The following is a 16,688-nucleotide window of genomic DNA, read 5'->3' as shown; positions in this document are numbered from 1 at the left end:
TATTTCTCTTAGAAACGCCTTGCTTATTAAATACTCTATATTTAACTATCTGAACTATCTCAACTTTTTTGACTTTAAAAAGTTTGAAAAAAGGCTCACCTTGATGTGTTCAGGCATAGCGGCTATGAACTGTTCAGCCAATGTGAGTACACAGACATTTTGTTCCCCTAAAACAAAAATTACATAATTCGGTCGTTTATCTATATTTAATCTATACATTTGTGTTATCTGTTTACTTAAATGTGTTCTTACCTTAAATTGATGTACATAAGTATGTAGTATACATAATAAAAATCGACTATTATTTTAGTTAACTAATAACATTATACATAGTGTGTTCGTTTTATGTGTGTTTTGTGAAAGTAAAACGTATACTATAATACAAATTGTGTAATTTTAAATGAGCATCCAAATATATATATAAATATATATATATATATATAGTATATATATATTATTGTACTAATGGTATAGACGTGTGTTTGTGTGTCTGAGAGTAAGCGAGAAAGCGAAAAGACTGTTTTGGGATTTTGTTGAGCTTTTGGTAGGTACTGCTAAAATGTAGTTTTTCATACCGTGTCCTGTGGGATTTTGGGCCTCGTGGTCAGTGGCTTTGTGGATTTTTGCGCCATCAGGGTCCTGGTTTGATTGATTCTGATTCACAACATCAGTGGGGCTAACAACAACACCATTACCACCGCCATCACTACTACTGTCTTCTGCCGCTACAGCTGCTACAGCTGCCGCCGGTTTCTCCGACAGCGAGGTCACCAAGCCTAATGGTCAGCCAATCAAATTCTACCATAATAAGCTAATCAAGAAAAGCTATCGGACACTTAACATTTTATAAAATGCGCATTTTATACTTAACTCGTGATATAAAATTAATTGTTAATAAGTAATTATTTTACTATTAATTTACCAACTCTGTATTTGAGAGTCATCCCATGTGCCAAAATATTTTAATATAAAAAGTTAATTTTTAAATTTATCCAAATCATTTATGCGCAAAAGTGTATACTAATTAAAATTTAACTACTCATCATAATAACCAATGTATGACTCTAAGTAAGTATAATACCTATTAATAATAATTATAATAAAACGTAAATATAACAATTATTACTCTACGAATGGCTTATCTATATATGTAAAGTTTAAAATATGAAGTAGTACGAATTTATTCCGTAGTGCGTTTATATCAATAATTATATCGATTGGCTATAGTTTAAAAGTAATCATACTTAAACTGTAAGTAATAAAAAGTTCTAAATTATAATAGTGTACGAATAAAACATTAATAATAAACAAATTAATTATAATTATACTTCAATTTGATAAACATATTGTTAGTGTAAATGAATCGACATGATAGAAATAATAATGATAAATGATTGTTTGTTAGCACTTATTTCACAGCATACTTACAAATAATAAAATTAGACTTGTTCAGCACAGGAGATCGGTCCAGTGAAATCCCGCTGTCCGAATTCGGAGATTGCAGTGGCAGTGTAAAACTTTTTTGGAACCTAACACGCAAATGTATTCAAACGTTAGACACATTTGAAAAAATAAAGTCTTAGAAATCAAAATTGTATGAGACCCATAAATATGTTTCTAGTGGGTAACTATGTGCGTTAATATTTTACCAGGTGCTTTACGATGTTGAGGTATTTTCCAGTTTGTAATATAGAATTCGTTATTCAACTTATTTTTTTTTTTTTTTTTTTGGTGGGGGGTACTGAATACTTAACTCAACTGACCCAACTAATTCGACACTTACTGGTTAACAGAAGGGTAATACTGTATGGGTTTGCAGAACTGATTGTAACATTCATCATTCTCTGAAAAACTATTTGGGATCGGTCGTTTGACATATTGCACGCTTTGAAGATTCAATATATTGTTGTCACTAGGTTTATTTTCGTTTCCAGAAGCTAAAAAATTGTTTAATGATAAAATTAGACAAGTACTAAAAAATATACCGTATAACATAAACAGCTTACATATTCTGGTCAACGAATTGTCCATTTGAACAGCTTGAGAATTGTGTCCGTCAAATTGTTGAGTGTTAATATCTTTTTTAACGTCACTGTAAAGTAATTTTTGAATATTTAAAAATGCATACATGATGAGTTCAAAGTAAAATTCTAATGGATTTTACCAAAGTATTTCGTTGGGGTTTGTAAACATATTTTCATTGGTCAAGTTTTCGCTGGCGTAATACTCGTTTTGATCGAAATCATTGAAATCTGTTAATAATAATTTACTGATAATTAATAATAAAATAGAGACTTGTCTAGATTAATAGATTATTTTCGAAACCAGTAGGTACTTTTTGTTATTCATGTGACGTTTATGATTAATACTAAAGATCGAACAATAAGACAAACGGTCTAAGATAATGTTAAAACTATTTTTTTACTTAAATAAAACTAGGTTTTATAACTAAAATTTGAAATAAACAAATCGTTCTTACATTGATGAACGGATTCCAAAATGTCTGTTTGACAGAAGTCTAAGTTAAATGTGTTATCAGCACTATGGGTCGTCTGATACCATTGGCAAAGTAGAACTGCCGTGTCCTTATGACCTTTCTTGCACGCCCACATCTTTAAGTCAGGGCCATAACTAAATTAGTTTGAAAGTATTTTTAAGATATAAAATGATTTATTGTGTTTACCAATGGTGTGTATCCATCTCTGTCTTGCTTTGAAACATTTACTTCTAATTCCAAAAACAACGATGCGTTTTCTAGTTTCCATTGAAGCAATTTACACACAAGTCTATAACAATTATTTTCCGTTGTTTACACAGCGATTAACAGTAGCCGGTAGACATAAATTATTATAAAATCTCTCTTTGAGTATGTTGAAATTATTTTTATACATACAAGATACATTTAAATAAAACGAAAAATTAAATGTTTGTTGTACCTCTGTTTTAGGTATTTAATTTTGTCAGATTTTCCAAAATAATTATTAATACCTACTCAATTATAAATAATTACTATTGTTTATACGATTAGACAAAATACATTTTATTATGAGAAACTATTAAATGTATATTTCAGAACCAATTCACATCTCATTCAAATCAAACTACTATAATTGGTTTTTACATGTAAATCTAAAAAGACATCCTAAACTCAATTAATAATAAATTAACAGCATTTAACTCAGACGCAACTGTACTATTTCTTGGAACTTTTAAGATTTCCAAGTAAAATTTTCTATTTTTTTAAAATATTTATTTATATTACTTGGAGTATCCCAAAAATGCGGCAATGTGCAATAACGTCGTCCCGGTTTCCAGTGGTTTGATGTTGCATTCCGATTCAGATTTCCACGTTAACTGTTTCTTTTGGTCACAGTAGTCGACCAGCCAGTTTTCAAAGTTGGATTTACTCAACATAACTGCGCTGTCTTTCTGTATCTGTCAGATAATTAAAAAGTGCAAATATGATTATATGTATACGGATCAAAAAATAATTTGAATAATATCAATAAGTATATAAACTGAGGTTAAACGATGGTTCAGATCAGCAATGTTGGGAAAAGATAACTAAAAAATTATTTAGATAAGATAATATGAGATTATTAATGAAAAATGTATCTCCACAAAGAAATATATCTTTTTTTTTTAAAAAATTTAAATAATACCCTACTTACAAATATTAACTAATAGAATTCACATTACGCTCTGTAAAAAAAAATATCTTAAGAGGAAAATGAATGTAATAATATATTAATATATCGAATTTATTTATCACAAGTAATTTATTAAACTGTATTTTCTCTTTATTATTTTTATTTTTATTCATTTATTCTACTTATCTAACATATTATATTAAAAAATAATAACGTCAAATGACATAAAAAAAAAAAAAATTTCAACAAATTTGGAGTATTTAAATGTTAAAAAAAAACGAAGATGTTGTTATCACTTATAACAATTAACAACTACTACAAAACACAACATAGAAAACATATAACAATCAACAAATATTACAACATACATTTCTATCTAGATAAATAGTCTCAGATAACTATTTTATTTATTTAGATAAGATAATAAGACGATTAAATATTTTTTATCTAGATAATTATTTTATCAATTCCCAACACTGCAGGTCAGCATCGTGTATTTCTAAGAAGTAGCAATATGTATAGAAAATTTCAACGAGACTACTAAGAATAATATTGTGTTTTCAACTTGCTATCTTAGGAATGATAGACATTATAAACGTAGTTACCTAATGGGAATCGAGTAGAACTGTTAAGGAAAATGGAAGGCGCGTCCTGGATGCGGGAAAATATGTATAACTACGAGTATGACGTTATATTTATAAAATATGTACAAAAATTAAACCATATGGTCAACACGTACAAGTAGCTGATCGGAGTGCTGGCTGTTGGTCTGTAAGTAATCTTCGAGCGTGTCGAGCTTTTGCAGTAAATACAATTTGAGTAGTGACGGCGTGTGTGGCATTGTCAACGAGGATATGGTAAGCGGAATCTCGTGTTGACGGTACTCGAACATGGCAGTGGTCGATACGGGCCTGCCGTCAATGACTACTTGCAAGGTAACCGTACCTATGTCGTGCGCTGCATACAAAATATGTCACACAACATAAATATTTAGATATTTAAATAACATGCTTTTGCTCAAGCTTCAGATGACAGAGCTGCACTGAATAAAAATATTTACTTTATCATCTACATATTTTACAATAATTGCTTACTCACCCGGGCAATAGCAGCGTAGAACGCCTCCTTGGACCAGAGTGCTCGGGACGGCGATCGTGTCGAACATGACGGTGTACGAAGAAGAAGAAAACCACGGTCCAGTAATCAGCACTTTAACGCCTCCCTGATAATAAACAGTAATAATAAGCCATTGAGAATGTCCTCAATAAAACCGAAAGTTCGCTGAGGATTTTCCCCAATGGTTTTCCAAATGAGACTTCCGTTTGGAACTCAAGCGACCAACCAGAATCAACTATGATACCCGTTAAAGTATTTTAATTTCGGAGTTCTTGCCCTTGTTCCAACTAGAGAGTCCAAAAACTAAATTATAAGCAAATAAGAAGACAACTTTCTGTACTCCCGGATTGATAAACCTGTAGAACGACCTTTGACCTTTGAAGAGTACCATTTAAGAGTTTGCTATACCTGCATAGAAATCTCTAGGGATATCATCTAAACTCTTTACAACTTTAAGGATTCTTTAGTATTTAACTGAAATTGAATCTAGCCTAGTTCAGTACAACATAAGTGAGCAACATTGTAAGAGGTGTATAAATTAGTTAATAGGTTATACAAATTTTACGTATATCGTGTGTTTAGAATTTAGTTCATCCATTTTGTGTATGTGCAAACTTATTAATAATAAAAAAACAATATTTATAAAAGTAAGTCATTTCGGTCTATAAGCCGTACAATAAAGAAACAGGGCCAGTTGAAACAAATGTAATTTTACTAAATCCGGCAAAAAAAAAAAGTTATATATACCATTGTACTAGTTTGAGCCCACTCAGCTCTGTAAACCAACTTCGGGACGGTTAAATAATGTGTGACAAAATATGTTACTCGATGACTTACCTCGGGAAACGCCCATTCTGGACAGTAATCGGTAATCTGCAATACGTCCACGTCCATTTGGGTTTGCCCGTGTGAATGTTGCAGGTTTTCGTCCATGCCCGTTACCATTATGGCTGCACAAACATATCATATATATTAGCTATAGTACTCCAATAGATGCGTGTTGATTTTGAGATTTAACCGTCTCGACCGGGTCACGTGCCATACCTGAGCCTTGTTGGCCAGCGTTTTCCAGCATGTCGAGTTCTTGGAGATCGGTGAGCATGTCGAAAGCGTCCAGGCTAACGAACACGTCATCGTCCCCCGTGTCACCGGACGTCTTGTTGTTGCGGTTGTCGTCGAGTCTGTCGCAGAATCGGCGATATTGCATTACACAGTATACACAACGAAGTGCATTTTAGTGATGATTATATATATTTTTTTACCGTAAAAGTTGATCGGCGCCGGCACACGACACGGGTGGCATGTTGGCCGACAGGGTCTGCTGTATGTCGTCGTGCGACAAGTCCAAAGTGACGTCGTAGAACTCTGACTTGACGTGCTCGTCCGTATGCTGTTGCTGTTGTTGTTTCAGCCGATGGTCCTGTTGGCTCTGGTAAACGTGCACGTGTTCGTCCGCCGCATGGGAGCTGTGATAGGCTTGTGACTGCTTGTGGTCGTTGTACCCCAGCATAGTGTTGTCCACCACCGGCTGTTGCTTGTAAACGCCGTTGTTTTCGGGTACGCCGATCATCGGGTGTTGTCGATTGTTCAAAGAGAGAACCGTTGTCTCTCTGTAACGATAACGAGAGACAATACATTCGCAAAAGATACTGCAATGCAAAATCAACGGGTCTATATGCCGATAATCCGAGCTGTTTTTTCAAGCCTCGATCGCCATGTCAATAGTTTCAATTAATGATTGGCAATTGCCAATATTGTTTAGCAATTTATGTCTTTGTTGTTGACTTGGGGATCATAGCCTCCCGAAATATTTGAAGAGGATTTAAAAATTAACATCTATTTTATTTTGCGAAAAGGGCTGCTTTTTTATGTAATGGGTTTAACATTACTTCTATATGCCAAGGGGAACAAAATTGATAAATAGTTTTGACATTTTGTTATTTTATAGTTAAATGTTAGGCACTAATTGAGGAGTGGAATAAAATAAGGCTGTAAGTGCCAATCGATGAGGAGATTTCAGCCTTATGGCGTTACATTGGCGTTGGAACATACATCCTTTTTGGCTGAAAAAATCGTTTTTGGAAAAAATGTCACTTACAGCCTCTTTTGATTCTTTTGATTTATTTATTTAATTACCATCAAACTCACATCATATTTAGTCCAGCAAATATTATTTTATCATTCAATAGTTTTTTAATTGAACAATCGCCTAAATTTGAATTAATTTTAGTCACAAATAATTATATTAGCGATCGGCTAACCTCACAATTAATAGACAGTGATCAATTTACCGGATATCTTATTTTACACGACATTGCAAGGTGTACAACTTTTTTATAAGATCTTAACTTTTGTTCTCGTTGGTGTCTACAAGAAAAAAAAACTTTGATGAATCCCAATGGATTACGATTTAATCGCTGTAATTTATGATCCTAAATACCCGATCAACTTAATTACAACACATTTTATTTATTTGTCCTTCTTGTAAATATAAAAAAAAAGCATAATTTAAAACTATAATGTAGTATAAATCTATATTTGTATTGTCTAGGCTTGAGCTAATTTTAGTTTTACTATATTCAAAGTAATATTTTAATATGAGCAATACAATACAGAAACTTATTTACATCACAACATAAAATAATAATTGTATTACTTAACTCTATCGTATTTTAAATATCCGATTATATAACTTATGCAATTCTACTCAAGCTATGAATAATACTAATAATATTACTGTAATCGGTGTTTACTTTTATAGTTAAAATAACCAATAGCCAATAGGCATTTATAAATATTATGGATGTCTAAATGAAAGAAGCATAATATGAATTCGGGATAAATACTTACACTGCAGTCATTTTTAAGAATAATTTGCTGTTGCTGCGGTTGACTGCAAAAATCCTTTGTAGAATTTGTTAACAAATTATTGCCTATCGTGTTCACGGTAGATTGTCCATTTTGAGCCTATGGCATAATTTAAAATATTGTTAAGAAATTATATGTTAGCATAGTTTGCAATACGATACTTAAAATAATTGATTTATTCGTTTACTTTAGTTTTCATTTTAATGTGTCAATATTTGTACAATAAACTAAAGTATCAAATTATTAAATAAATACTACAAATGCATAAGCTATAAGGCAATGCATTATATTAACTATCAAGGACTATACAAATGTGTTCATTATGAGTTTGACGTAGAATATATTGAACCGGAACCGTGTTTGAGTAAAACTTAGTTAACGTTAAGAAGAATAAAGTTATAGGTTAGCTGTAAGTAATTTGATGGCCCGAAGGTATTTTTTAAGGTAACTAAGGTAACTATGAGACAGTAATAGACAATAGCCTAGAATGAGATGATTCTAATTTGTTAAAAAGAGTCAATTGAGTCTAAAAAATAAATGCCTTTTACCGAATGGTTTTTGACTAGAATAATATTAATCATTACCGTGGTTATAGTAATCCTGGCAGGGTTCACGGGATGAGTGGTGAATAACATTGTGGTGGTTCGTGCACGGGTGCCTGTTGTTGACGACACCTACAACAAAAAATATTTTTTTTTTTTAAACTCAGTATCGAACATCTTACATTAGACTTAGGTACTTGATTGCTGTCTGATGATAATATGCGCCTGATCGGTCGCGAACAAGATTGGCCATCTGCACAAGTGGAATCGGGACATCCACACTCGAGTGTTCGACTTAGCAAAGAAGCCCTTGCGTTTTTTTGCCATTCCATTAACTGTGTGACCATAGCCGACACGCCATCTCCGGTCTGACAAAAAGGAATTTTCTAGTTGATAGTTTTCATTTTCACACGTAGGGTTGTAAAAAATATATTACTAAGACCATTGAGGTCTATTAACGGGACCTTATTTAGTATAGAATGTTTACATCACTGCCAGAAAAGCTAAAAGGTATTTAATAAAAAAAATATCATGTTTGGTGGGTACAAGTAAACTAAATGGTTAGATATATTGACATAAGCGATAGTGCACCAGAGTGCAAACATTTAACTCAAAGTAACTTGCTTTAATAGTCAGAATAATAAAGTAGTTTGCGACAAATCCTAATGAATATAAAATCTTAATGGAAAAAAGTCCAAATGATTTATTATTAAATCAAAACTATTTGTATCTTGAATTTCTGAATAATATGGACTTTTTTTAAAGTCAAACCTGACTTTGAGTATTATATTAAATGAAATTATTGTTAAAAGTTATAGTTTCCTACTAACATTCGACTATAGTACTAAAGGCCAAATTTCAGTAGATCCTGTATTTTTTGTGAGGTAATTGTGGGAGGGGGGATGCAAAGGAGACCGTATTGTCTCCCTTGCACTTAGTCTTGGTTATGACGTTGTATAGACTAGAAATAAGTTTATGACTTTGTTTCTAAACAAAGTAATGTAGTTGTTTTGAAAGAAGATATTATGGCAGTATTAAAATGCACTAACGCATAATGTTTGCAGCTGATCAATTTTTAAAAAATGTGTTGTGAACAAAAAATTAAAATAAACTACAGAAGATTGAAGAGAAGCGATGGGAACAAAATCATTGAGCATAACTATTCAGAATTTGAGGTAGAAGTTTAAAAGAGAGAATATTAAAATTACTGGAGTTGATGTACATATTATGTTTGAAAAATAATTACTTAGAAATAAGAAAATAAGTTATGTGTGCGTTTGAAATTTGATTTAAATATAAAATCTAATAAAGGAATAGAAGCCGTGGTAGAGTAGAATAGAGTGTAACTAAGTAGCTAACGTATAAGAGGTAACATACGTTTTGTTATGGTAAAAATGCAAAATGAAAGGCAAAAATGATTTTTCCTGTCAAACAGAAAGTGTGATTGTTAATGGTGTGTAAAAAAAAAAAATATTGGACATCGTTTTAAATTATTTAAATATTAGTTTTCAAATGAAAATGTTTAGATAAAGTTGCGCCTAAACGAAAAATATAGAAAAAAATGTTGATACGTTTACTTGTGAGTGTTAAAAGATAGGAGAAAGGCACAAAGGAGGCGAAGAGAAACATAAGAAATTGAAGTTTTCGGGAAAGTCACAGTGAACATTTGGCTCAATAGACTAATGAAGTTGTAAAAATTATGATTTGACAAAGATGGTTAATACCTGCTAATTATGAAAACACACTTTTTTGTTTTTACCGCTAAAGGTTTTTATTTATTTTGTCAGATTTTCAGTGTCTTGAAATTGATAGCGAATAAATTTATGCAATATATACCAGATGGTATCATTGTGATGACAAACTTGTTCTCAACTTGTATGTAATTTGAAAGTCAAAACTTTATTGCATTTTTTATCCCGAGATATCGCCTTAGATGCAAAAACGTGATCTCGTTAACGCCGGACATTTTGAATTTGAAATTGACCCGGCCCGTGATTTTTTTTTGTCTTGAGCTCAAAAGTTACTTTTTAAATGTTCGAAAAAGTGTAATACTGACGTCATCCAATGTTATTGCATGACAACTTTGTAAACATCTTGCACTCCTGGGGAAACGCCGTTGCCGCAGACACAACAACAAACAAAGTTTCTCGGTGGTTTTAACTTTGAGTTTATTTGTCGGACAAGAAAAAAACGAGAGAGAGAGGGGAGAAAGATTTGTATGCATGCATAAGCCGAGCACGTTCCTTTAGTTTTAATTAATATTAAAATTTGTGACTAGGCACAGAGGAATCTTCGATATAACTTAGCAGTAGTTGGCATTCTAAGATTATTACTTCGTTTCGAGTTTTTTCTTCTAATATCTTAAGGGACAACAGTACGGCAACAAAGTGCGCACTTCACTGTTACAAGATTCATACATTTTTTCTTAGAAATGTTAATTATTTGCCGTGTAAATAGTTTATTTTTTTCAACAAATAGAAACTATCTGTTTTGAGTTGTTCGAATTAAAATGTACAAGTATAGCTGTCGCACGTGTTCGAAAATGTCAAAACATTATATAAAGAATTGAGTTTAAGTTTTGTCATTCGGTTTTTTTTAAAATATCACATAACCAAAAGAATTACATTGACATTTAAAATGTATTTATGTTCCTGTCTTTCAAACAAAAACAATATTTTCTTAGCGAATTTGGACATTTAAAACACCAGGGACAAAAAGTACAAAGTTGGTTTTTTTTAAATGTTATGAATTATCGTATATCTGTGATATGTTTTACCCCCCAAAAAATACTAAAAAAAGGCATTTTTTTCAACAATATATTTCAAATGGTCACTATAGTTTTTTGAAAAAAAAAAATGTACTGCCAACGAACAATTCTCATTAGTTGATATACTAAAAAATAAAACTAAAATAAGTCATAAGTTAAATTTTTGTAGAAAATTGCCAAACAGAACCAACTAAAAAAAATTATTTGTTAAATAATTAAATAAAAAACACGTTTCCGTTATTATTTCATGTATACAAGTTTTCTCAGTATTTTTTTTATGAAATTTAATTTGTAAAATCTGCGTTCATGCTCGACACTATGTATTATTATGATTAAAACCGGCCAAGTGTATTCAATTTTTGTGTTATAAATAACAATTGTTTGTTGGCAGACTAAAACATACTCGTACCCCGTCCAAATCGTACAGTATTACAAGTACATGCATGACACGTCGGCTAAAACAAGGATTTGTAAGATTAAATAATTCAAAACGAGCTAGTCGGCTTGAAGCCTGCAAACACATCAGATTAACATCCGACTTCCGCTCTGATGCCATTTGAAAATATTTGTTATTAAACCTTTGTGCATGGTTTTATTTACATTATAATACCTACTTAGTTTTTGTCTTATATAAACTCGCATAGTAAAGTAAGTGCAATTATTAGTTTCTATTGGTCTGTCCTGTTAGAAGTATGTAAAATACACTGTTTAAAATAATGTAAAAAGAATCAAAATTTAGAGACGTCCATATTTTTTGTTGTAAATTTAAAATCAGTCAACAGTGTACTAATAATATATAATATTTATGTATGTTGTTTGCAACATTACTAATAGGTAGTCTGTAGGAGTAAATTAAATAAGAAATAAAGTTTCAATTATTTAACTTATGTCTGAGAAAAATAGGTACAAAAATGTCATCTCAGTCATAAATGTTGAATTATACGTCCTAATTAAGTATGCATAAAACTAATTATGTAACGCTATTAGTCAGAATAGATCTACGCTCGAAATAATAATAAACATAATTAAAAACAAAAGGAATATATAATTTTCAATCATCATTATTATACGAATATTCGTATAAGTGTTGTATCTATGATCGATAAACCTATTATGGGGTTTCCAGTAATTTTTATACAACTGACACAATGGCCCAATTCGCTTCCTGACGTGAAGCCCTCAAAGTACTCACCGCCACTTCCATATCATTGTTATGGTCAGGGTCTTCCTCGTAAACTGAAAAATACATAAAAAATATTTTTTAATAATTTAGCGTATCCGGTCAGGTTATTATGTACAGCTAGGTCGGCTAGGTTATTATGTGTACGTCTGTGTTTCTTACACATGGGCTTAAGTTGTGACACGAGTTCGTCTTTTGTCCACTCTTTTCGGTCAGCCCACAGCGCCAAACTTGGAGAGATGACCGACAATTTGTTGTCATCTGGGTATGGAACGTTCAGGTAGTGCACCAACACCATATCCGGGTTCTAAGACATTAACGACAAGTTTATTATATAAAAGCCTAAGAAGTAACCCTAGAACGGGTAAGTCACGGATCACGACAAAGATGGTTGTGCAGGTCGAACGAAAAGCCAAACAATAAAAGTCATTGTAATTGTTATTTTTTGTAATAAAAGTTATGTTTTCTGAGACAGCCGCGATTTAAATTGTTTCAACTCACTAAAATACGTATTATAAAACGTTGTTTAAATTTTTTTTTTAAATAGTGTTTCATGACCGTTTAAGAGGTGTATCAAATGCGTTGCACGAGTGTTGATTTTATATGAAACAAACATATAAGACAAGTTTATTTGAAACATAATTAAATAATAATTATATATAAATATTACACACCTACACATAAGTATTAATTTTTGTTTGAACTTAACAACCATACTGATCGAAAAACACTATTTATATACCTATCTATTTAAAAAATATAGATATTAAGAGAAAACCGCATTTAAAATTTATATTATCGGATTTTGAAATCATATACATTAGAAACAATACACAATTTTTTGCTGTTCAAATGTTTAATTGATACTTTAAACTATTATGTATACATTATTATCATATACCTATAGTGCTTCTCATACCACGTTTCTTCTTTGGAAATAATTACTACGTCAAAACTGATTTTACATTAAATTAAGATTGATAACATACCTGTAGTAACCAGTAGCAACGTCTGTGAAATGTCGGAAGTATGGCTGAATGGACATAACACCCGTAAATACACTAAAACAATATAATTAAATAATATAAATACCTACATAATATTGATGAAAATTATGTATAGTAACATTTTTTCAAACATATTTTAAAGTATACAAGGTTATTTGTTCATCTCGATACATTTATTCGTTTGAAGATTTTTGTGTTATATTTTCACATTTGTTTTAGCCAAAATAGTTACCTACATATACATGAATAATGGCGTCCATGTTCAAAATATTGTTATAAAAGGCTCCTTTAGATGACTTTTAAAATTAATTCCATAGCAATACTGCGTGTTAAGTTAATTTATGATAATTAGAGTGATAAAAATAACGACTGTTATCTTCTAGTTTGTAATAATTAACATTAACTTTAGTATAGCAAGTTTGGGTGAGTAGTTATTTTTACCAGCACACGCCGCTCGTCCACACTTTACAGCTATAATGTAATATACATTATAGATAATATATACAAATTATTAATTGTATAAATTTTAAAGAAAATGAATTAAAAAAAAATAATGAAAGTAGAATGGTTTACTCAACGAAAAGCCACTATAAGAAATATTTAATACAAAATTGTCTAAAATATGATTTTATTAAAATGAAAAATAGTTTGTTTTATGACAAGTAATTTGTTATGAAAACTGAAGTATTTATATTAAATGTATTAATAAGTTAATGCCCCTGTGGGTGGGGGCCAGAATACACCCACGGCAGTCCATGCCCGTCGTAAAAGACGACCAAAATGGACCTAGCAATGGGCAACAACATTGTTAGTACCAAGTATAGATTTATCTATACTCGAATTACATCCCTTAGTAATAAGAGATGCAATTGCGATGCAGAAGTCAACGGGAAACCACTGCATTAATTTTCCCAAACAAGCAATGAAGGTTAAACATAACAATGAGGAGAACCAGATTTGAAACGACAAGGCAAGGTCTTTAGTAGAGAAGAAGAGAAGAAGAATAAGTTAATACATTGCGCTTACATCATGATGATGGAATGTGTTAATAGTTTATAGATCAATATCAGTGATGATTTTATTGAATACATCGTGGTATGATCTTTTGTTATGTATTGAAAAACATCATAGAATACAAAAATAATATATTATATATTAAATTAAATGACAAATAAATTAAAACCTTTAATAACATTTCAAGACATAACATATTAACTTACTTTACAATACAATTAATACAATTTCAACCTAATCAAAGTACTCTGGGTTAATCCTTCATAGCTGTTCTGAACTTGAAACTCAGGTTATCGTCTCAAAATTATTGAACTAAATGCCAAGTAAAGAAGTTGACATTTGTATACATTTACATATTTTAAAACCATCCGGATATGAGAAGCTACAATTTATTATTTCATCTTATGTTTACGGCTATACAGGACATTATTATCAAGGAGAATGGAGATTATTACATTATGGAAGTCATTGGCATCACCGACCAGTCCAATACTTCTAGTTAGGTATGCTGTCTGTATAGCTTGTGCGTTGGATGTATGTGGCCAAGACCCAAGTATAATGGCAGAGTTGAAAGTAAGGGGTTAATTTGTATATGGATATCTCACCAGCATAACCAGCATGTACCTTGTAAGGTAAAAAATACCGTTCGGGAGGTGACATTAGTCAAAGAGAAAAGTAATTAAAATGTTTTACGTTCCGCTAACGGTGTACGATTCAACTGCATTTACTTAATTTCTATTTGTATGAAGTAAAATGGGCGATCCGCAACTGTGGCTAACCGAGTCCTTAGCTACTTTCACGGGCAATTAAATGTTAAGCATCACGTAAGACGCACTTCGTTGTCTTATACTGTTAGATATACATCTAAGACAAATGCGAACGAACTTAGAAGACTGCCGTTTCGCTCGTCAGCTCACTCCTCTTAAGAACCAGTCGGGGTGGTCAGCCGGCCCTGAGATTGCTTTCTGATTCGTCTTACGTTTAATTTGTGTTCTTTCTATTGTGCACTCTTGGGAGCTGAATCACAAAGTTTAGTGATTTCTCGGATCGACGGTCGAGGAGTTGCGAAAATAGAAACAGTTTTTGGAAGTGCTATCCCGACAAAGGACACAAGAACAAAATAAAAAAAACGTTTCGTATAACAAATCTTCCAGCCCAGTTGGTGGACTGTTTCCAAAAAATATATTCCATCTTAAAGTATAAGTGACTTTCATAGTATTTTACAGGATAACAAAATAAAAATGATGGTATTTCTGTGTGGGCGTTTTAGGCTATTAGTTTTCTTCAATATATTTTTCAACAATTTTAAAATGAATTACATAAAGAAAAATGTTTCATTATGGCGAATACTGTAGAATTAATACCTTTGTTTAAAAAAAACATTAGATAATTTGTGTTATTATACCTTACTGTTATTGGTCTATACTAGTACCATTTAGGTATGCTTTTTGATCTATAGATTTGCTACATTAAAGAATAGATTTATCGAATTGAAAGATGTCGTGAGCCCGGCAAAAAAAAAATTAAATAAATAAATAAAACCACATCATTAAAATATAAACTGTACCTTTCACATCTAAGCTAAACTATGGTAACGGTTTAAAAACATTGTATATTTATATATTTTTTTGGTATTTTCACCACGTCGGCGTTGTGATATGTTATTACATTTTTTCTGTCACTGAACGCAAAAAGTTTTGCGGCGAGACAGTTTTTCTTTTGAGTTGTGTTTCAGTTGTCTAGGCGGTAAAAGCTACAACTACAATATTCCGAAACGTCTTCGTACATATTTTATAACGAATAAAGTCGGCGACAATACATTATTCACAGAGGAATAGAACGGCAAGCTGCGAATAGTACACCAAAGTAGTGTTGTCAAAACCAAAACATAATATTGTAACTTAAGTAGTAGCGTTGACACTATGTGGAGTTTCTAAATACTTATACTGTTCTAGATTTATTATGTTGGCGTCTAACTTCAGTAGGTACTCTGTACTTAAGAGTTATAGTTAAGTGTAAACGGCGAGTAAAATCAGTTTTCAGAACAGATTTTTATATCAAATTAACTCTGCTTTAATAACAATTTATTGAATAAAATATTATTGGTTTTAGTTTTTTCCAAACGGAAAACCCAAGATATTAGAATTTGTACGTTTGGAAAAATAATATTATCAGTATTCTATCACAATACTATTTCTAAAAAAATATATGTATATATATTGTAACACAGCATGTAGAGAAAATAGAGAGCTGCGCCATAACGGTTTTAATAAAATGCAATCAATCAGAGTGAACGCATTACCTGAAAAATTATTATATTGTTCCCAGTGAATTTTCTTTAAATACATTTTTTTAAGTTAATCATATTCTATTGCTAATTAATAGTATAAGCCAAAAGACCCATTTAAAACATTGGTTTTTAACGAGAACATAATAAAACAAAACAAATAATCGCATGGTTTAAAGATTGCAATACCTTCCTTAAGCTAAAATTATTAAGAAAAAAAGTTTTATTTGTTTTGTTCTCAGTCCGTTTTGTACTGA

The 16,688-nt window shown here is 31.4% G+C and overlaps 1 protein-coding gene across 1 annotated transcript in view; it reads right to left on the bottom strand.

Moving 5' to 3' along the window:
- Positions 1 to 16,688, bottom strand: part of LOC126844911 (calmodulin-binding transcription activator 1-like) — a 70,440-nt gene that overhangs the window by 7,926 nt on the left and 45,826 nt on the right. The window contains exons 6-25 of the mRNA XM_050583397.1: positions 13,113 to 13,184; positions 12,286 to 12,430; positions 12,136 to 12,179; positions 8,374 to 8,544; positions 8,219 to 8,308; positions 7,619 to 7,733; positions 6,029 to 6,374; positions 5,811 to 5,947; positions 5,604 to 5,716; positions 4,749 to 4,872; positions 4,390 to 4,607; positions 3,263 to 3,435; positions 2,684 to 2,786; positions 2,480 to 2,612; positions 2,165 to 2,252; positions 2,007 to 2,092; positions 1,784 to 1,937; positions 1,429 to 1,529; positions 576 to 776; positions 100 to 167 (exon numbers count right to left, since the gene is read on the bottom strand). Coding sequence (XP_050439354.1) covers positions 100 to 167; positions 576 to 776; positions 1,429 to 1,529; positions 1,784 to 1,937; positions 2,007 to 2,092; positions 2,165 to 2,252; positions 2,480 to 2,612; positions 2,684 to 2,786; positions 3,263 to 3,435; positions 4,390 to 4,607; positions 4,749 to 4,872; positions 5,604 to 5,716; positions 5,811 to 5,947; positions 6,029 to 6,374; positions 7,619 to 7,733; positions 8,219 to 8,308; positions 8,374 to 8,544; positions 12,136 to 12,179; positions 12,286 to 12,430; positions 13,113 to 13,184 — 2,682 coding nt within the window. The remainder of the gene's footprint in view (positions 1 to 99; positions 168 to 575; positions 777 to 1,428; positions 1,530 to 1,783; positions 1,938 to 2,006; positions 2,093 to 2,164; positions 2,253 to 2,479; positions 2,613 to 2,683; positions 2,787 to 3,262; positions 3,436 to 4,389; positions 4,608 to 4,748; positions 4,873 to 5,603; positions 5,717 to 5,810; positions 5,948 to 6,028; positions 6,375 to 7,618; positions 7,734 to 8,218; positions 8,309 to 8,373; positions 8,545 to 12,135; positions 12,180 to 12,285; positions 12,431 to 13,112; positions 13,185 to 16,688) is intronic.

The sequence above is a fragment of the Adelges cooleyi genome, unplaced genomic scaffold (assembly GCF_023614345.1).
Source record: "Adelges cooleyi isolate 19-005CV unplaced genomic scaffold, UGA_ACOO_1.1 ACOO_flye_CR_arks_rails_tigmint_CR_PRNA_651, whole genome shotgun sequence".
NCBI lineage: Eukaryota > Metazoa > Arthropoda > Insecta > Hemiptera > Adelgidae > Adelges > Adelges cooleyi.
Note: the sequence above shows the minus strand (reverse complement) of the source record. Positions and strands in the feature narration are given on the sequence as shown.